We start from the raw sequence: 22,935 nt of genomic DNA on the forward strand, positions 1-22,935 counted from the left end.
CAACATTTTATTTCTAAAGTGTTTCTAAAGTATCATTAGTGAAACTTTCATTACTATAATGAGAGTAATGAAATTTAGTTACTTTTTCGTTATAGTAATTGCACAAGTGGGTAACCTCAGGGGCTCCATTCTCCTTTGTTTTTACAGCTATTGGAGTGAAACTTGCTACAATGGTAGAACACATTTACCCCTGTTAGCCCATCAAGTTTCAGTTGGGGAAATTTTTAAAGTTTTTATAACATTTTTTTTAAAAAACTACAAGAGCCATCTCCTTGAATTTTCTATACAATTACAACACAAGATAACAGAGAGTAAATTTCCCCTAACATTCAGAAATATTCATACATCTACTGATTTTACAGAATTTCTTAAAGTTTTTACAAAAATGTTTTTTTAAAAAAAGCCACAACAGCTACCTCATTGAATGTCTCTCATATTTACCAATAAAACTTCCATTAGAACTTTAGAGATTTTTCCCCAGCTCAGCACAGAGATTTACTTACTGGAAAACTCAGTCAGTCCTCCGCTTTGCAGATTTACCAATTTATTGGAACTCTGGCGGGCTGCTGCTGCAGAGGGACAAATCTCTCCCCTATCCTGATTGGAGTTTTCTGATGCTGAGCATATTTCTGGGAAATGTAGTTTAGGGCAGGGACTTTTGAATTATCTGGCATAGGGCTCATCACCTTCCCAAACTACATTTCCCAGAATTTTGTGCTTTCTTTCTCCAGTAAATTCCACTTTCACCCTGCTGGTTCCCTCTCCTTATGGCAATCTAAAGAGGAAAGGCAGCCTTTTTGGCTTTGCTTTGCTTCCTTGTGCTGAAAATGAAACTGACTTTGGGAGGCTTCCAGGATTTACAAAATCCAAATGAAAAAGCATTAGGGAAGTTTCGATTCTTAAGATTAAGTTTTTTGGCCACACCTACATGTTGGATATCGCCTTGTAAGTATGAATTAAATGAATTTGATCGGACTTATGAGAATTCACGAAAAATTGCACACTACTAATGTGTATGTATCTCTTATAAGGTTTGCCAGTAAAACTATATTACAGTGTCATGAAATTATATATGTCTAAAAAGTGTGTCACCAACATGACATGTTTGGAAAGCTTTGTGCTAGACAAATTGTGACTTGTAAACCAGCCACAGACCATTAGTTCAGATTCTAGTTACAGGCTAGAGACATGTTTACACATTTAACAAACTCTAACAAAAATGTTCAACAAACAGTTCCTTGGCTTGTGGAATATGCAGCATGAAGATTCTCAGCAATGACAATCTTCAACATTATCAAATTATCGTGTCGGCGCATGCTATCGCTATCATTGAAAAGTCATATCTGAAGCTACAAGTGTGTGTGTACAGGGGTGACATTGTTGTGAGGGGAACGTACAGAAAACAAGGTTCTTTTCTCTGGTTGTGAAGTATGAAATTACAGAGTAGACGTACAATATGAGGACATGACTGTACTGTTGAACAACCAGCAGCAAAGTGGGTACCAGAACCTAACACCATCTCACTGGACAGCAGTTTTTTCAGCGTCTCAACCATCAGTCCACATTTATTGTACTTCCTGGGCAAACTTGCAAGGCTTGCATATCAGTGTACATAAGAATGACAGGAGTTGCACAAACAAAATAACACCCTTGTGCAACCTAGAAAAAATCCAACCACTTTTATAGTGGCATTCAGACCAGTATACAGCTACAAGAGGATTCTGACTTAAGGCATCTTTACTTGGGAGCTGTCTACTTTGCTTACCTACCTCTAATGCAGTGGTTTTCAACCTTCCTAATGCCGCGACCCCTTAACACAGTTCCTCATGTTGTGGTGATCCCACAACCATAAAATTATTTTCGTTACTACTTCATCCTGCATATCAGATAATGACAGTTATGGTCACTTTGCTACTGTTATGATTCGTAATGTAATTATCTGATATGCAGGATGGATTTTCATTCACTGGACCATATTTGCCACAAATATCCGATATGCCCAATACTGGTGGGTTGGGGATGGGGAATGATTTTGTCATTTGGGAATTATAGTTGCTGGGATTTATAGTTCAGCTACAATCAGAGAGCGTTCTGAACTCCACCAATGATGGAACTGAACCAGACTTGCAGGACTAAGGCTTTTGGAGGGAGGATTCACCATCTGTTTCCAAAAAAGGAAGAGAATGATAGGTGGAGGGATCTTTAGCCTTCTCTCCCAAAGGGGTTCCTAAGACCATCAGAAATATGTTTTCTGATGGCCTTTGGCAACCCCTCTGAAGCCCCCCTCATGACCCCCCCCCCAGGGGTCCTGGTCCCCAGGTTGAGAAATGCTGCTCTAATGGCTTTCGTGGTTTGGAGATCAGATGGTACAAATATCCTGCTTCTGATTTATTTTTGCTTGTGCCACATAAAACTGTTTATGCCTCTGAGATCACAGTTTCTGCGTATCAATTTGGGGAGGAGAGTGGGACATAAGTAAATATCTCCTCCTCCTTCTGTATGGTGATCTGAAAGGAATCTCTTCTAACCATAGAGCCGGGCTGTGGTGCAGGCTGTTGAGCAGCTGCAATAAATCACTCTGACCATGAGGTCATGAGTTCGAGGCCAGCCCGTGGCGGGGTGAATCAATTAAAAATAAAAAATAGCCCCTGCTCGTTGCTGACCTAGCAACCCGAAAGACAGTTGCATCTATCAAGTAGGAAATAAGGTACCACTTATAAAAAAAAGTGGGGAGGCAAGTTTAACTAATTTACGACCTGGAATGAGGAAGTGCCGTCAGAGTGGATGATGAAGCAGCTGCTCCCCCCTGTGGCCAGAATCGAACATCCCCTCAGGAGAATGTTAACTTGCCTCTGCGTCTGTCTGTCTCGGTCTCTGTTTGATGTGTTTATGGGCATTGAATGTTTGCCCTATGTGTGTATAATGTGATCCGCTCTGAGTCCCCTTCGGGGTGAGAAGGGCGGAATATAAATACTGTAAATAAATAATAAATAATAACCAGAGACTGTTTTCTAAGTAAAAATGTATAGGTTTTTGTGTGTGCATGTGCCTTCAAGTGACCTGTCAATTCATGCAACTCCATGAATTTTATACAGCTTTCTTCAGCAAGGAGTCCTTCAGTATTTGGTATTCATTGGTAGTCACTCATTCAAATACTAACCAAGGCTGACCCTGCTCAGCTTCCATGATCAGCCTTAAGGTATTTAAGTCCTTTGGGTTACATACACTCTAAACCACTTGAAGACATGCAACAGCAAATTGGACATATCTAGATTCTACACACACACATACACGGAAGACAGAATATTTTCTCCATAGTTTCAAGGTTTCTAGAAACATAGGGCAAGACCTCTAAATAGCCTATATCCACAGTAAAATCAATGTCTTAATTCACTGCATGACAGCTTATGCATGTAAATATATATTCTAGATCCAGTCCATTTTGTTTATACCGAGAAATAATATTCGGAGAGACAGAATAAACTGTGCATGATTAAAGTTTCATGTTCCAAAGGGAAAGTATCTTTCTAGTTTATATTCTATAATACAATAGAATTGAAAAATAGGGCAAGAGCTAGCATCATTGGCTGGTTATTATTAAAAGTTCTGTCTTAAAAGAGAGATTTTGAGATCAACATATAAAGGAAGAAAAAAAAACTAGACAATGCCAAACAAGTTCAGCTTCAGTACCAATGAGTTAAAATGAAAGAGGTCTGAAAAATTACCTTTTCAAATGGGCTTTTCTCTTAAATACCTTTGAAGTCTGATCTTGTGAATGCTTTTTACCATCCACATAATTGCTAATGATTACAATAATTCCAAAAGTTACCAAACTCCCTTCTCCCATTTAAGTCTTCCACTTAAAGCATAATTAAATAAATAAATAAATCTGGGATTAAATTCATACATGAAATCTAACTGTTCTCATTATCAAAGATTTGTTAGTTGACTCTCCCAAGTTGTGTTGTCGAAGGCTTTCATAGCTGGGTTGCTGTGAGTTTTCTGGGCTGTATAGTAGCCATGTTCCACACAGCCCAGCTGAACCAATTTCGTGAACTTGATAAACCAACTTGGACACAGCATATTATTTGAGAACACAAAAATTCTGGACCATTCTAACAACCACCATGCCAGACTACACAGAGAAGTCACTGAAATCCACAAGCATGTGGACAATTACAACAGACAGGAGGAAACCATGAAAATGAACAAAACCTGGCTACCAGTATTAAAAAAAAACCTCTAGAATCAGGATAGTAAATAAAGAACAACATTCAGAAAACTGGGGAATTCCAGACAGGAAACAATCAAGGCCAAGTAACACGGCCCAACAAAGGTTTCCCCCAGGCAGGAAACAACCAGGCTTTAAAGCTGCAAAAGTATTCAATGCTAATCAAGCTGACCAATTGCAATATTCACACTTGCCTCAAACAGACAAAAGTTCTTTCTCCCTCCCTGGACATTCCACAGATATATCAACCCCACTTGCCTAGTTTCCAACAGACTTCAAACCTCTGAGGATGCCTGCCATAGATGTGGGTGAAACGTCAGGAGAGAATGCTTCTGGAAAATAGCCATACAGCCAGGAAAACTCACAGTCTCCCAAGTTGCTTTGAGAAGGAATCTGTCACCACACAAAATAATATTTGTCTTTTAAACTGGGAGGTTTATATTAAGGCAAAGAAACAAGAGGAAAATCATGACAGTATCTTCTGCAGGCGTTTCTGAGCAGAGATATCACAATCAAGAGCATACCTTTCAAGAAGATGCTTGATTTGGACCTACTGGGATGGTATATAATCAAACTTTGGATGAGCATCACCAAAAGAAATGACAGAGTGGCAATAATAATTCTCTAGACTTGCCAGGTATAATATAAATTTTAGGAACTTGGTCTACTGGACTGGTTCATGATGAAATTTAAGATGTAATTTCTCCAGCATTATCATCTTCTCACTTCAACTTCAAACAGTAACTGGAGCCAGGGATGAAAAAAAATATATATTCTTCTTATTTAGACTCAAGTATGCCATACCTGGCCATACATACCAACACCTCATATCTATGTTGATGGACAACAGCCCTAGTTGGAGCCAGAAATGAAAGTGTCTTTCTTACAGAACATGTAACATTCAAAAGATTACATGCCATAAACAGAAGGCACTTGTACATATCCTTGACTGTTATGAATGGACAGATGTGCCTGAGATAGAGAAAAAGATGGATAGGTAGATAAGTACCAGTGACTTTCTATAAAGAAAAATATATTCCAGCCATCAATCAGAGTAAGTTAAAAATACAACAATTTAAACTAATTTTGCTTATTTATTATTAAAAATGTATACACTTCTGTGTAGTGGTTCAGCGGGTTAAACAGCTAAGTTGCAGAACTTGTTGATCAGAAGGTCGACAATCCGAATCTGTGGAGCAGGGTGAGCTCCTGCTGTTAGCCCCAGCTTCTGCCAACTTAGTAGTTTGAAAACTTGCAAATGTGGGTATATCAATAGGTACCACTTCAGCGGGAAGATAATGGCAATCCATGCAGACATGCCAGCCACACGACCTAGAAGGCATCTGCGGACAACACTGGCTCTTCGGCTTAGAAATGGAGATGGGCACCAACCACCAGAATCAGACTCGACTAGACTTCATGTCAAGGGGAAACCTTTGCCTTTATTTTTTAAACACTTCTGTAACATGTTACAGGGCAAAAGTGATAAGGTTAAGTTATAAGGGCAAAAGTGATACTATTTTTCAGGAGCGCGGTGGGTATCATCCTCCATCCCACACTCACGGTATGTATATGTGTGTGTCCATATACAGTAGAGTCCCACTTACCCAACCTTCACTTATCCAACGTTCTGTATTATCCAACACAGTCTGCCTTTTAGTAGTCAATGTTTTTGTAGTCAATGTTTTCAATACATTGCAATGTTTTGGTGCTAAATTCGTAAATACAGTAATTACTACATAAAGTTACTGTGTATTGAACTGCTTTTTCTGTCGATGTGTTGTAAAACACAATGTTTTGGTGCTTAGTTTGTAAAATCATAACGTAATTTGATGTTTAATAGGCTTTTCCTTAATCTCTCCTAATTATCCAACATTTTTGCTTATCCAGTCTGCCGGCCAGTTTATGTTGGATAAGTGAGACTCTACTATACACACACACACACACACACACAATTGAGGGTGGGGGGGACAGGACCAAAATCCAAACTACTTCTGGATTCAAGCATTTTGGATAAGAGATACTCAACCTGGTTTCATGTTTATTTATTTTATTATTACTGTGATTATATACTGCCATTCTCACCCCTAAGGGGACTCAGAGCAGCATCATGTTGCATTACTGGACTGAATACTTTGTTCCAAGTCTTATTTTCACTAAGGTTTTCCCTATTTGGATTCCCATAAACCTTTGGGAACTTGCATGACCATACTCTGTAATAGATAACCCCATCAGTGCCAGAGGAAAGAGAAGTCCTTGGCTATCGAACAGTGCCATTGAGAGTTAAGATTTAGACCTCCAGGAGAGAAGTTGCAGAGAGTGGAAAGAGTCTGATGGTACTTGACAATTAAGAAAAATACATCATGCAGTTTTGACTGATCTTTCTTGCCCTCTTCACATGTATTTTCAAGAAATATTTATTATGCTCGCAGTCTATACTGAGAGCTCCGACAACAAAATAGAGATGTAGATACTAGAACAGAGAAAGAGAGGGAGATTTAGATACTTACAGGTACCAGGGAGGGGGAAAGGGTAAGGAGGGAACACAAGAAGAAACCAGACTACCTACTAAATTGAACAGCTAATTCAAAAAGTTAACTCTTTCCCTGGAGAGGCTGAGAAAGAAGCTCAAACCCTAAAGTTCAGGTCAAACACTGAAGTCTGGCAACCCTATTCAGGCCCCAAAAGCACAACAATGTACTCTGAGCCTCCAGGGCAGGAGGAGAGCTGGTCTAGCACTAAACATCAGTGCACACAGAGAAATGCCTATGTTAAAAACATGGTGATTTTCACCACTTTTCCTGCTTAAATTTATTTTAAAGAGCAATAGTTAAGAAACTTTAGCACCAGAGAAAGAGATCGCTCACATTCTCAACGTGAAAGGAAAAACAAGACACGTAGTGCATTTTAATTTATAGTAATTTTATGCTGCTTTAGACAATGGAGCCCAAGAATGAACATATGGAGAAGGGGGATGGAGTCAAAACACTCTATTTGTAACAAAGAAAACACCTTTATTTGGATTTCAGTTTAATGCTACCCCAAACATGAGTGAGACAATTGTAAACTACGTCCACTTGCGTACACTTTGAAGCCTTTAACTCTAAACATATTTCCCATTCCAGCCAGATTGTATTTTCAGAAATTGACTAGGATGTGAACTGGACATCCCTCCATCAAAGATTAACTGTGATACTAATAAAGCTCTGCTATTGAAAACCAAGATCAACAATGTTGCCAGGGGACTTACATTTGAAGGGCTACTTCCTTATTTCATATTGACATAGGTGCACAAAATAACATAGAAAATGCATTTCCCCCCTTGTGAATTTCCATAAAGCCTCAGAGTTACACTGGTTCTTGCCTTAGCAGTTAATATTTGGGAATTGTCAGTCACCATTGCCTCAAAATGAATTTGAAATGACTGAAAACTTTCCATCACTGTGATTCTTTTAACATGTTTAGGGACATCTATAAAAAAAACAAAGCACCTTAAGAAAATGAATGTATCAAACAAGTGTGTGAACATCAGCTCCCTTTTGAGAAGGGTTGTCAACTTTCCTAATGCCGCAACTCCTTAATACAGTTCCTCATGTTGTGGTGACCCCCAACCATAAAATTATTTTTGTTGCTACTTCATAACTGTAATTTTACTACTGTTATGAATCGTAATGTAAATATCTGATATGCAGGATGTATTTTCATTCATCCAACAAAATTTGGCACAAATACCCAATGCGTCTGAATTTGAATACTGGTGGGGTTGGAGAATCTTGTCATTTGGGAGTTGTAGTTAACCTACAATCAAAGAGCATTCTGAACTCCACCAACGATGGAATTGAACCAAACTTGGCACACAGAACTCCCATGACCAACAGAAAATACTGGAAGTGTTTGGTGGGCATTGGCTTTGCGTTTTGGAGTTGTAGTTCACCTACATCCAGAGAGCACTGTGGACTCAAACCATGATGGATCTGAACCAAACTTGGCACAAATACTCAATATGCCCAAATGTGAACACTGTAGGAAATAGACCTTGACATTTGGGAGTTGTAGTTGCTAGGATGTATAGTTCACCTACAATCAAAGAGCCCCTTGAATCCCACCGATGGGCAAATTGGGCTTTTGGTGGGAGGATTCGTTGTCTGTTTCCAAAAAGAAAAAGACAAGCGAAGAAATATTCAGTTTTCTCTGCCAAAGGGAGACCATCAGAAATATGTGTTTTCTGATGGTCTTTGGTGACCCCTCTGACATGCCCTCACGACCACCGCCCAGGGGTCCCAACCCCCAGGTTGAGAAATGCTGCTCTTGAGCATCCTGAAACTTCAGAAACCTATACTTTGGGGTTGAAGATGAAGAAAATATAATGAGGGACGAGAAGTTTCAAAACCCAAAGTGCCAGATTAGTCACATGGCAACTGACTTGATCTGTACACAGATTTTACATATAATAATAATAATAATAAAACTTTATTTGTATACTGCTCTATCTCCCCGAAGGGACTCAGGGTGGTTAAATATTCAATTACTAACACAGAAACATACAACACAAACATAATAAAACATAAAACATAATTACTATTAAAACAAACATACTAATTTAGAATTAAAAACTAAAAATAGTATTTAAAATGACCAGTGATTGAACCAAAAAAATATACCAGGATTCAAGCGTATGTACAAGATTTAACTCCAGCCTTACTGGTAATTATGTGTATTAGCACTAGTTTCTTTTTATGGCAGGCAAGACATTCTGTATATGCTCAGAGGAGCATTACCTTAATTTGCATAATCTGTAGCTTTACTACAAATTCCAGGTGTGAGATTAAACTACAAACAGATCTCTAATTCAATTACTGGAGCCATTTCACATTTAAACTGGATATCCAATACACTCCACAAAAGTGGAAATGCCACAAGAAAATAGCAGTACAAAATGAGCAAGCAGATCTTCACTCTTTAGAAGACAAATTCCCAATAATTACCACCCCAAATCACTTTTTTTTTGTTTTTTGGACTGATGTTATGACTCATGTGGAATGCATCCCTGTGTAGAGCTCTGGTGTTTTCTTATGAACATATGCTGGAGAAAAAGCTGCAACGTGATCTTATAGCCTCACCCACTACCATAAAAGCTACATGAACCAATCTCTAAAAACATTTTAATCCTATTCTTACAATTAACATGGGATTGTCACACTGAGTTTCCCCCTTAGTCTAGAAATTAATGAACATCTCTATAACTGGGCAATACTCCCTTTGGTCTTGCTTATAACCAGCTTGTTTTTTAATGCTGTGTGTGTGTGTGTGTGTGTGTGTGTGTGTGTATATATATATATATATATATATATTTATAAAAAATATTTCATTTTTCTCTTTCTCCTGGCATCTCTATGAGAACAGAGGTGGTAAGCCTTAAATCCCACCAATAGGAAAGCAAAATCAGGCAACGAGAAAAGTTTAGGAAGTTTGTGAAAGTCAGAGGAAACAAGAGAGAGAAGTTGTCATCGTTCTGCAAGTACACAGTGGCACACCCAGTGGAGCAACATGTAAACAGCAAACAAATAAAAGTATCAACAGTCTTGCTATACCTGTTTTTTTTCTACGAGTCCTGTATAAGACAATCACATACACAAAACATTCCATCAGGCAGATGGAAAATAGGGATAATGCCAGGATGGGATACCACCAATGACAAACCAGTGCTGGACTATCACAAGTCAAAAAGAACAGTTTACAAACTCAAGGGAAGAGGGAATTCCTGTGTTGCTGTGCAGTGTGTAGTATACTGAGTTTCCTTGTGGAGAGAATAAGCGGGGTATAACTAAACATCACCATCATCATCATCATCATCTAGATTAAGATACCTTTTTGCTAGCTATATTACTAAACAACTTTAGTGTTTTAGGCTTTTCTAAAACACTGTCAAATTTGTCACTTTCTGTAATCATAGATTTTCAAAACAGCCCAACAAACAAAATGCAAAGATTTCCATTTGTTTTGAAGCTCTCATTCTTACAAGTCTAACTTTTTAAAAATCGTATCAGAAGTGAGAACATTCTGCAAGTTGTATCTCTGGTATGAGAGAAATGGCTGTCTAAAGAGATGTTGTCCAGGGGATTCCCAGATGTGTTACTGGGAGGCTTGTCTCATGTCCCCGCAAGCTAGAGCTGACAGTTGGAAGCTCACTCCATCTCCCAAATTCAAACCAGCAACCTTCAGATCAGCAACCAAACCTTCAGGTCAGCAGTTTACAAGGGTTTAACCCATTGCACTACCGTGGATCCTCCTCCCTAACGGTTGAAGATATGTAAACATGGGTCCTTTTCGATTACGGCCATTATTGAACCAGGTTTTAAAATGAAGACAGAAAGGAAGTGTGTAAGAAAAAGGAAAACCAAAAACCGCAAACGGTAGGTTTACTTATGTTGGGGAGTCTATAGATGCCTCTCAATTCACCAAGGAGAAACCAGCTCTCCAAACAGTAGTGTTACTTGTGTTGTCAAAGGCTTTCATGGCCGGAATCACTGAGCTGCTGTGAGTTTTCACACTTGCCTCAAACAGACAAGCATTCTTTCTACCAACCTGGACTTTCCACAGATATATAAACCTTAGTTTCCTAGTTTCCAACAGACCTCACACCTCTGAGGATGCCTGCCATAGATGTGGGTGAAAAGTCAGGAAATAATGCTTCTGGAACATGGCCAGATAGCCCGGAAAACTCACAGCAATCCAGTGTTACTTGTGTTTGGGAGTCTATCGCTGCCTCTCAATTCACCAAGAAGAAACCAGATCACCCAACTTATTCAAGGAGATATCAAAATCTTTTCCGTTCTTTCAGAACAACTTTAACTCTACTTCAAAAGTTGTGCACTACCAAAGGATGCCCCTTCCAAAAAATATAATCTACACAAGGAGACACTCTCAGAGGACTTTGATTTCCCCCAAGACTTACAAGGGGATCTTGGAAGCAAACAAAAAGTAACTATCTTGAGATGTAGAAAATGCATGAGAAAGAAAGGCACTACTGCTTCAGCACAACATGGGCTTCCAAGGGGCTGCTTGAAGTCAGAGAAGGAAAACAACCCAGTGTGAAGACAAATAAGGAAGAACAACTTAGTGTGAGACAGAAAAGGAAGAACAACTCAATGCGAAGACGGAGTAGGAAGAACAACTCAATGTAAGGACGGATAAGGAAGAACAACTCAATGCGAAGACGGAGTAGGAAGAACAACTCAATGTGAGGACGGATAAGGAAGAACAATTTACTGTGAGGACAGAGAAGGAAGAACAACTCAATGTGAAGACGGAGTAGGAAGAACAACTTAGTGTGAGAACAGAGAAGGAAGGCCAACTCAATGGGAGGATGAAGAAGGAAGAACAACTCAGTGTGAGGATAGAGAAGGAAGAACAACTCAATGTGAGGACGGAGAAGGAAGAACAACTCAATGTGAAGACGGAGTAGGAAGAACAACTTAGTGTGAGAACAGAGAAGGAAGGCCAACTCAATGGGAGGATGAAGAAGGAAGAACAACTCAGTGTGAGGACAGAGAAGGAAGAACAACTCAATGTGAAGACGGAGAAGGAAGAACAACTTAGTGTGAGGACAGAGAAGGAAGACCAACTCAGTGTGAGGACAGAGAAGGAAGACCAACTCAGTGTGAGGACAGAGAAGGAAGAACAATTCAATGTGAGGACGGAGAAGGAAGAACAACTTAGTGTGAGGACAGAGAAGGAAGAACAACTCAGTGTGCGAACAGAGAAGGAAGAACAACTCAATGTGAGGACAGAGAAGGAAGAACAACTCAACGTGAGGACAGAGAAGACCAATCCAGTGTGAGGACAGAGAAGAAGAACAACTCAATGTGAAGGCGGAGAAGGAAGATCAACTCAGTGTGAGGACAGAGGAGGAAGAACAACTCAGTTTGTGGACAGAGAAGGAAGAACAACTCAACGTGGGGACGGTGTTTACATTTCTCTTCACAGTTGGCAAAAGGTTCTGTCCGCAGTTATACTTATTACAGTCCAGAGCACGCAGGCACACACATAGAATCATAGAGTGGGAAGAGACCTCATGGGCCATCCAGTCCAACTCCCTACCAAGAAGCAGGAAAATCGCATTCATTCTTCCTTCTCTGTCCTCATACTGGATTGTTCTTCCTTCTCTGTCTTCAAGCTGCCCCTTGGAAGCCCATGATGTGTTGAAGCAGGAGTGCCTTTCTTTCTCATGTGTCTTCCACAGCCCAAGATAATTACTTTATGTTCGCTTCCAATACACACAGTGCAAAAATCCCTTAACAATTGCTACAAAGTATGGCAAAAAACAAACAAACATCTGGAGCCTTGGTGAAATGTTCTTCCTCCTGCAGGGAGAATTATCGTCCCCCACCACACATCTGTCAAAGAAGAATGCATTAAGTTTGACCAACTCCAAACCTCTGGGCTGCCTTCAGAGGAGGGACAAGGGACAAGGCCATAGCCAGAAAAAAATGGGCTAGGGGGTTTAAGCTTTTTTTTTTTTTTAGCAAATCATGAAGAGTAGTTCCATAACGCAAAATAATTGAGAAATCGGGCTCCATCAATAAACTTCAGTAGACACCCAAATCAGATAAACTTCAGTGGGCACTCATGGTGATTTGGTTAACCCCAAAGTATACCTGAGTACACCAGGTTTTTTTTTAACTTGAAACATTTTGGGTGGGGGGTTCGAATCCCTAAAACCCCCACCCTTGGCTACAGCCCTGTCCTCAGCTATACTTACTGCAGTCCAGAGCATGCAGGCACACACACATCAATACACAGAGCAGGGCAAAAATCCCTTAACCATTGCTACAAAGCATGGCAAAACAACACACATCTGGAGCCTTGATAAAATGTTCTTCCTCCTGCTGGGAGAATTACCTTCCCCCCACCACGCATCTGTCAAAGAAGGATGCAATAAGTTTGACCAACTCTTCAGAGGGACCAGGCAAGGCATGCCATGCTCTTGAAAACTGAGTGCAAACAATAAGTGCAAAAGTAAGAGCTAATGACAATATTAAACATGACCACAATATCTTCAAGGCTGGCATGTGGAACTTCCCCGTTGCACTTAAAAATCAGGTATATCTCTCCAAGTGGGTTTTTTTTAAAAGGGGGGGGGGGGTTAGGAGTTGCCCCAATGTGGTTCTAAGCCGTCCACAGTGAGCACATGACTGCATGGTGTGGCAGGGGAGGGGAGCAAGACAGGCTCTGCTCAGAAGGCGACCCCGTTCTCCTGCTTCTCTGTATGTGTGTGTGTGTTTCTCCCCGGCTGGACTCACCTCGGAGCGCGCCTGCAGCCGCTTGTTCATCTCGTAGAGGCGGTACTCGGGCTGCACCATGTAGGGCGCGTGCCGGCGGTAGAAGGGTCCGAAGGGCGAGGAGTAGAAGGGGTCGTGGGGCGCGCTGGCCATGGTGCCAGAGTCGGGGCAACGAGCGCAGCAGCAGTACACATGGGCGGCCGAGCCCGGAGCCGCGCCAGCCTGCGCGCCGCCCAAGTCAGCCCAGGCAAGGAGCGAAAGGAGAGGAGGGAGGACGCGGGGAGGGAGGGAGAGAAGGAGGAGGCAGGCAGGCAGGCAGAGAGGGGGCGGGCAGCAGGCTCGCAGGCAGCAGCCTGGCTGGCTGAGAATCTCCGCCGGAGCCACTGGAGAGAGAGCAGCCTCCGCGGCTCGCTTTTCAAAGCCCCGTGGGCGAACGCTCCCTCCCTCCCTCTCTCTTCCCCAGCTCGGGCGGCACTTTGCCTGGGGCTTCCCTTCCCCGCCCAGAGACCCACAAAGTCCTCCCCTTCCTCCAAGTTTCCTTTTCTTTAGGAGGGAGTCCTGTTTCTCATCAAAGGCATCTCTAGTCCCTCCCTCCAAGGTTTGGCTCAAAAGGAACAGATCAAGGGTTGCTGTGAGTCTTTCGGGCTGTATGGCCATGTTCCAGAAGACTTTCTGTATATATTTCAGATTTCAATATTAATGTCAAAAATACGTAGTATGATTTTACATAGGATTTGTACAACATTAGAACAGTAAAGACAAATATCACTTAAGTAAAATAAACATTAAATATTAAATAACCAAAAAAAAAAATAAGGTGTAAACACTAAGCTAATCTGGGAATCTGCTGAATGAAGTGGTTTAAAACCAGTATAAAAAAAGATTAGGACTAAGCACGTTCCAGTCTACTTGGAATACACGAAGCTCATTCCAGAAGCGTGTTTAAGAACTGGTCCAAGAGTCCAGAAGAGCCTTGACTCCCAGTGTGACCATCATCCCACTTTCTTTGCTAGTTAACTTGTACCCAGTATGCTTTATTATGCCAATTGTTTGCCTTAGATAGTTGAGCAAATAGTTTTCATGGTTGCCTCTCGCTAGCATCGGGCGAAAACTGGGGGTTTGTTGACGATTCTGTGTAAGATTTAAGTTCGTATGCAGCGCCGCTTTCCTGTCGTTTGGCCTGCATCTATGGCAGGCCTCCTCGGAGGTTGTGAAGTCTGTTAGAAACTAGTCAAGTTGGGTTTATCTATCTGCGGAAAGTCCAGGGTGAGAGAAAGAACTCTTGTCTGTCTGAGGTAAGTGTGGATGTTACAATTGATCACCTAGGAGCCCCCGAAGGTTAAAGCCTTGTGACTTGGAGGTTGGGTTGCTGACCTGAAGGCTGCCAGGTTCGAATCCCTCCCAGGAAGAATGTGGATGAGCACCCACTATCAGCTCCAGCTCCATTTAAGGACATGAGAGAAGCCTCCCACAAGGATGGTAAAAACATCAAAATATCCGGGCGTCCCTTTGGCAATGTCCTTGCAGACGGCCAATTCTCTCACAACAGAAGCGACTTGGTACAAGTCGCTCCTGACTCGAGAAAAAAAATTGATCACCTTGATTAGCCTTTAATAGCTTTGCATATTCTAAGCCTACCAGTATTTTAAAAACTCTAAAATCAGGTCAGTAAATAAAGCACAGAAAACAGGAATTCCAGACATGAAACAATCAGGGCCAGCTAACACCTGCCAACAAAGGATTCCCCCAGGTAGTAAACAGCAGACCTTGAAGCTGCAAGGCCATTACATGCTAATCAAGGTGATCAACTGCAACATTCACACTTGCCTCAAACAGACAAGAATTATTTCTCCCACCCTGGACAGATATATATCTTCCACAGATATATAAACCCCACTTGCCTCGTTTCCAACAGACCTTACAACCTCTGAGGATGCCTGTCATAGATGAGGGCAAAAGGTCAGGAGAGAACACTTCTGGAACATGCCCATACAGCCCGGAAAGCTTACAACAACCTTATTATTACTATTATATTTATTTTTATTGTTTTATTGCTTATATAAGAAACTAGCTGTGCCCGGCCACGCATTGCTGTGGCGAAGTCTGTGGTATGGGAAATAAAGTATTGAGGAATTGGTGGTAGTTAAGGAAAAGGGTAAACATTTTCCCCTGACGTTAAGTCCAGTCATGTCTGATTCTGGGGGTTGGTGCTCATCTCCATTTCTAAGCCGAAGAGCCGGCGTTGTCCATAGACTCCTCCAAGGTCATGTGGGATGACTGCATGGAGCGGCGTTACCTTCCCGCCGGAGCAGTACCTATTGATGCACTCACTTTTGCATGTTTTTGAACTTCTGGGTTGGCAGAAGCTGTGGCTAACAGTGGGGGCTTTCTCTGCTCCCCCAATTCAAACCTGCGGCCTTTTGGTCCAGAAGTTCAGCAGCTCAGCGCTTTAACACGCTGCGCCATCAGGGGATATTATTTCCTAAAGGTTGTGAATATACGATATTTCTGATTGTTTTTTTTTTCTGTTGGAGGCAAGTATGAATGCTGCAATTAGGAAAAATGATTAGGATGTAATGGCCTTGCAGCTTTAAAGCCTGGCTGTTTCCTCCTTGAGTGAATTTTTTGTTGGGAGGTGTTAGCTGGCCCTGATTGTTTCCTGTCTGGAATTCCCTTGTTTTCAGAGTGGTGTTGTTTGCGATATTTTATGTGCTTCTACTGTCTGTGGCCCTGAGAAAACAGAGGATTGGCCAGACTTTGATGATGGGAATCCTTTGTTGGGAGGTGTTAGCTGGCCCTGATTGTTTCCTGTCTGGAATTCCCCTGTTTATTTACTGTCCTGGTTTTAGAGATTATATTGTTCTGCATTATTCTATCCCAGTAATTATTTCATATTAAAGTAGAATCTCACTTATCCAACATTCACTTATACAATGTTCTGGATTATCCAATGCACCAAAACATCATGTTAGACAACAAATTTGGCAGAAAAGTAGTTCAATACACAGTAATGCTATGTAGTAATTACTGTATTTATGAATTTAGCACCAAAATATCACAATGCATTTAAAACATTGACTACAAAAATGCATTGGATAATCCAGAACATTGGATAAGCGAGTGTTGGATAAGTGAGACTCTACTGTAATTACTACCTAGCATTACTGCACATGGAACTACTTTTTCTGTCAAATTTGTTGTATAATATGATGTTTTGGTGCTTAATTTGTATAACGATTACCTAATTTGATGTTTAATAGGCTTTTCCTTAATCCCTTCTTATTATCCAACATATTCACTTATCCTGCCGGCCTGTTTATGTTGGATAAGTGAGACTCTACTGTTTATTGATAATCTTATATTATCTGCTTAGAACTGGATTATATGAGGCCCCTTCTTCACAGCTGTATAAAATGCACACTGAAGTGGATTATATGGCAGTGTGGAGTCAAGATAACCCAGTGCAAAGCAGATGATATAAGATTATAAATGGGTTATATAGCTGTGTGGAAGGGCCTTGAGTCTACACTGCCATATAATCCAGTGCAAACTAGATAGCCTAAGTCTGCCTGTCCCCTAACTGAACCCTGGCTGTCCCTTGGCTTGCTAGGAGTTGGTTGCTAGGAGACGAAGTGGGCAGAGATTAGCCCTCTAAACTGGCAGCAATTGGATAAAAAAAAATATTGCTCTCCCTCTAATTAGGAGTTTGTTTTTCTTTTCTTTTTGTTGTATCAACCTGGAGGCATGGATGATGGGTTGTGTTGTCAAATTTCGAGGTTGCGGGGCCTGTACTTTTGTTGTTTTGTGAGTCGCCGTGATGCCATCACTCTTTTATATATATAGATAGAACACACAAAAACAGAAAAAAGAGAGGAGGAATAAATTATACACACACACACAAAAGAATAAACAGGTTTAATGTGTTGTCAAAGGCTTTCATGGCCAGAATCACTGGGTTGCTGACAGTTTTCCAGGCTGTATGGCCATGTTCCAGAAGCATTCTTTCCTGTCGTTTCGCCTACATCTATCCTCAGAGGTTGTGAGGTCTGTTGCAAACTAGGCAAGTGTGGTTTATCTATCTGGAGAAAGTCCAGGTTGGGAGAAAGACATCTTTTCTGTCTGAGGCAGGTGTGGATGTTGCAGTTGATCACCTTGATTAGCCTTTAATGGCCTTGCAGATTCAAAGCCTACCAGTATTTTTTTTTAAAAAAAAAAACCAAAATTAGGGCAGTAAATCATAGAATCATAGTTGGAAGAGACCACATGGGTTATCTAGTCCAACAGTGCAACCTCCTGCCATGCAGGAAAAAATCACAATCAAAGTACACCTGACAGATGGCCATCCAGTATCTGTTTAAAAGTGTCCAAGGAAGGAGCTTCTACTTCACTCCAAGTTTCAAAGAGTTCCACTGTTGAACAGTTCTTACAGTCAACAAGAAGTGATCCTGGCCATGAAAGCCTTCAACAACACATTGAACATCTCTACAGGGATAAATTGTTCCAAGACACACGGAGATTGGAAAAATTAAGGACCAGGAAAGCTCTTCTGCTGTGCTTCCTGACCTTCCTTCTATGCTGTAGAGACACAGATGCAATCCCACAATTTCTCACAGCCAAAGGGACTTTCACAACACCACAGGCTACAGATATATAAACCTTCCTTGCTTAGTTTCTCCATACCTCACAACCTCTGAGGATGCCTGCCATAGATGTGGGCGAAACATCAGAAGAGAATACTTCTGGAACATGGCCATACAGCCCGGAAAACATACAAAAACCTGGTCAAGAAGTTCTTCCTAATGTTCAGGTGGAATCTCCTTTCCTGTAATTTGAACCCATTGCTCCATTGAGTCCTAGGCAGCAGATCTCTTTTTTGTTTTGTTTTAGCGTTTTGACAATTGAGATGCGCATTAGATTCAATTCATTATGTATTGATTACAGAGAATTCTATGCTGCCTTTCTCCAGGATGGACCCAAGACGCTCACATCATATTAAAAATAAACATACAAATAATTAAAAACCATAACTAAACAAAGTATTAGAGGTTCAATAATACTTTAAAACTTTCTGTATTATTGTTATTGTTATTGACGCAGGGACATCCTGGCAGAGCTGCATTATGAAAACATTAATAATATGGATAGACTGGGATTAAGACTCTCAGACAGAGGTTGTGAAAGAATAACACAGTATAGGGCAGAGCTTTTTAAACTATTTTCCAATCTGATTCCTTTTGACCTAAGAAAGTTTTACGTGACTCCAGGCAGAACAACAGGCACAAATACAGAACAACACTCTAAAAACGGGGGAATTCCAGACAGGGAACTATCTGGGCCAGCCAATACCTCCCAACAAAGGATTCCCTCAGGCAGGAAGCAGCCAGGCTTTGAATCTGCAAGGCCATTAAAAGCTAATCAAGGTGATCAATATAATATTCAGGGTGAGAGAAAGAACTCTTGTCTGATTGAAGCAGGTGTGAATGTTGCAATTGACCACCTTGATTAGCATTCAATAGCCTTTCAGCTTCAAGGTCTGGCTGCCTGGGGAAATTCTTTGTTGGGAGGTGTTATCTGGTAAAGAAACACAACCTACAAACTATCTACAAACCCACTAAGAAAATCCATCAAATGCTACGTTCAGCAAAGGACAAGAGGGATCGTCTCACCTCTGCAGTCTACCATATACCATGCAGCTGTGGACAAGTCTACAGAAAACCTACACACACAGATAAATACCTACATCAAAACTCCAACCATCACGCAAGTCAAAAAAGAAGCACAATCAAAGCCCTGATAAACCGTGCACAAAGAATCTGCCAACGTCACCTCCTCCAAGGTGAACTAAACTACCTAAACTGGACTCTATAGGCCAATTAGCATTAAAAAGCCTTGAAGCTTCAAAGTCTGTCTGCTTCCTGATCAAACTGGCCAATTGCAACTTTCACACTTGCCTCAGAATTGCAAGATTTGTAAGATAATAACATACCTTGCCTAGATTTTTATCATTTACAAGGAACAGTATATAAAGATATGCTTTGAATGCTGCTTTCTTGCGTCTTGCTAGGCGGTTGGACTGGATGAGTGGACATGAGGTCTCTTCCAACTCTGTGATTCTATATGCACACACTGAAAAAAAATCTGCACTCACACAACACACCTGCACATCGCAGCCAACACACTCAGTTAAAACATCCCTTATCCAAAACACTTGGGAGCAGGAATGTTTGGGCCATTGGATCTGATTTGGATTTTGGAATGCTTGACTTTGCATATGTATGCATATTGAAATATCTTGGAATCAAGCATACCCTCAGGAAGCTGGAAGCTGGAGAAGGTTTAAATTGCCTCTGCGTCTGTCTCTGTCTCTGTTCTATGTTTATATGGCATTGAATGTTTGCCTTATATGTGTACAATGTGATCCGCCCTGAGTCCCCTTCGGGGTGAGAAAGGCGGAATATAAATACTGTAAATAAATAAATTCTAAAGACAACATTAAACATTCTCTAGCCACCTTAAGCACAGAGCCTGAAGTTAATGTTATGCATTCTTTTTTTTAAAAAAGTAAAGTTAATTTTGTGCACAAAACAAAATTTGTACACACCTGAAAGCAGAGGTACCATTGTACCAGCCATTAATGTGTAAAATTTCAGATTTTGAAAGATTTGGGATTTTGACATTCCCAATAAGGAATGTTCAACCTATAACATCACCCTTTCTGGGTAGAAATAATTTGAAGCATGAACAAATTTTATAAGGAGATCTGAGTCCCATCTCCAATATACCTCATTATGTGTGTGTGTGTATGTGCTGGGCTGTAGGCAGAAAAAAAAATTCGGGAGGGGTTTTGAAAATTTCGGGGGGGGGGGGTTGAACTCTTAACACCCCCCCACCCCCACCCCGACTACAGACCTGTCAATATCTGCTTGAGATCGTGCCTGGAGGGACTCTTAATTTTTTGCGTCTCATAGACTTAGCATGGGGATTTGGTTAACCAGTTAAAATTCATGAGTAAACCAGTTTTTTTTTTAAGCTGAAACATTTCAGGGGGGGGTGTTGAACCCCTAACCCCCCCCCCCCCCCAGCTACAGGCCTGTATATGTGTGTGTGTGTATGTGTGTGTGTATAGATACACACACACACACACATACAGGTAGGGGATACTCAATCTGTACTAGAAGTTATAGTGGAATGGGCCCTGTTTCTACAGCACACACTGTTTCCCCTGTTCTGGCATACAGTACTTAAACAGAAGCTGTTTCATTCAAACATACACATTTTAATGAGTTGAAAACTGGAAACTACTTCTCCTTGATGGTCTCAGTAAGTGTCACAACAGCTTTGGGAAGTGGGTCAGTATTATATCTATGTATTGTAGACAGGGGCTAACATGCACTGGGCTGTTGATCTAAAGCTAACCATTGATCTGCTCGCAAACATGAGAATGGCACCAAAAGCTTCCTACTTTTCAGTTTCTCAGTCACTATGTTATATAGATCAATGGCAATCTGGTATCCTTGCCACCATGAAATGAAGATACCTGTCATAAGAAGATATGGAAAAGGTGCTGAAACATACCTGTTTAAGAGATGGTAAGCAAAAACGAGAGACTTAGCTTTATTGGCTGAATTTTATGAAATACAGTAGAGTCTCACTTATCCAACAGTCACTTATCCAATGTTCTGGATTCTCCAACGCATTTTTGTAATCAATGTTTTCAATGCATTGTGATATTTTGGTGCTAAATTTGTAACTACAGTAATTACTACATAGCATTAATGTGTAATGAACTACTTTTTCTGTCAAATTTGTTGTATAACATGATGTTTTGGTGCTTAATTTGTAAAATCATAACCTAATTTGATGTGTAATAGGCTTTTCCTTAATCCCTCCTTATTATCCAACATATTCGCTCATCCAACGTTCTGCCGGCCTGTTTATGTTGGATAAGTGAGACTCTACTGTACAGGCATATTCTGCAAATGAATAGACACAAATACTTCCCTACATTGTATATATTTTATATAGATATATACAGTAGAGTCTTGGTTATCTGACTTCCGCTCTATCGGACGGGTCTTAGCGAGGAGAAGGAAGAGGGAAAAAGAGAGCGGGTGAGTGGGTGAGTGAGTGAGAGAGGGAGGGAGGGAGGCAGGCTGAGAAGGTGACAGTGGTGGTAGAAGCAGGAGCCTGCCGACTTCTTCCAGGCTCCTCTTTTTTGCTGCCGCTGTTGCCTTTGCAGCCTGCCCTCTCTCACTCACTCACCTACCCTCTTTTTCCCTCTCCTTCCTCCTCACTAAGACGCGGCCTGTAAGTGAGAGAGAGAGGGAGGGAGGGAGAGCAGGCTGCAAAGGTGACAATGGCATTAGAAGCAGAAGCCTGGCCACTTCTTCCAAGCTCCTCTTTCTGCTGCAGCTGTCACCTTTGCAGCCTGCCCTCCCTCCCTCTCTCATTCACTAACCTGCCTTCTTTTTCCCTCTCCCTCCTCCTCACTAAGACCTGGCCAGTGAGCGAGAGAGGGAGGGAGGGCAGGCTGCAAAGGCAACAGCAGCGGCAAAAGCAGGAGCCTAGGAGAGGCAGCCAGACTTCTGCTTCCGCCACTGCTGACATCTTTGCCGTCCTCACTCACTCCCTCCCTCATCACCAGGCCAAGCCTTAGCAGCAAAGACTGTGGCAGCAATAACAGCAGGACCAGGACCTGGCCCGGTGAGTGAGTGAGCGAGTGAGGAAGGGTGGGTGAGTGAGGAGAGGCCTATCCCTATTATCCAACAGTTTTGCTAATCCAACATTCTGCCTGCCCATTTATGTCGGATAACCAAGACTTTTTTTTCAGCTGTACAGGTTGAGTAGCCCTGATCTGAGATGCTTGGGACCAAAAGTTTTTTAGATTTTGGAATACCTGTTTTTGGACATGCGTTTATGATGAGATATTTTGGATATGAGACCCAAGTCTAAACATGATTTAATTAGAGGCTGGATGGCTATCTGTCGCAGATACTTTGACTGTGCTTTTCCTGCATGGCAGAGGGTTGGACTAGATGGCCCATGTGGTCTCTTCCAACTCTATTATTCTATGATTCTATGTTTCATAGACACCTTGTACACATAGCCTAAAGGTATATAATTTTATATACTATAGTTTTAATACATTCGTGCATGAAAGAAATCTATTACGATACTATCTCAGCCAGCCATGTGGACAGTTTCAAACTTTGGAGTATTTTTTATTTTAAAATTCTCAATAAGGGATACTCAGCTTGTATTGTATATAACTTTGTCTTCTATATAACTTAAAGAACAACAATTTCTAACTAACAAAAAACCCTCAACATTTCTCTTTTCTCACTGTGGTGAAGAAGCAAGAGAAGAACATGAAGATAATTCTATCTTTATTTGAGGAGTATTAACCTTGTGATCAGACCCACC

At 41.2% G+C, this 22,935-nt stretch overlaps 1 protein-coding gene across 4 annotated transcripts in view; it reads right to left on the reverse strand.

Moving 5' to 3' along the window:
* Window positions 1-13,952, reverse strand: part of ldb2 (LIM domain binding 2) — a 344,653-nt gene extending 330,701 nt beyond the window's left edge. For 2 of the 4 annotated variants that reach the window (XM_008120284.3, XM_016997262.2), the window contains exon 1: window positions 13,534-13,952. In XM_008120284.3, the coding sequence (XP_008118491.1) occupies window positions 13,534-13,665 (132 nt within the window). In that variant the 5' untranslated portion in view covers window positions 13,666-13,952. The remainder of the gene's footprint in view (window positions 1-13,533) is intronic. The other 2 variants (XM_008120283.3, XM_003227134.4) reach the window with 2 other exon arrangements.
* Between the last annotated feature and the right edge of the window lie 8,983 nt (window positions 13,953-22,935).

This window comes from Anolis carolinensis, chromosome 5 (genome assembly GCF_035594765.1).
Source record: "Anolis carolinensis isolate JA03-04 chromosome 5, rAnoCar3.1.pri, whole genome shotgun sequence".
NCBI lineage: Eukaryota > Metazoa > Chordata > Lepidosauria > Squamata > Dactyloidae > Anolis > Anolis carolinensis.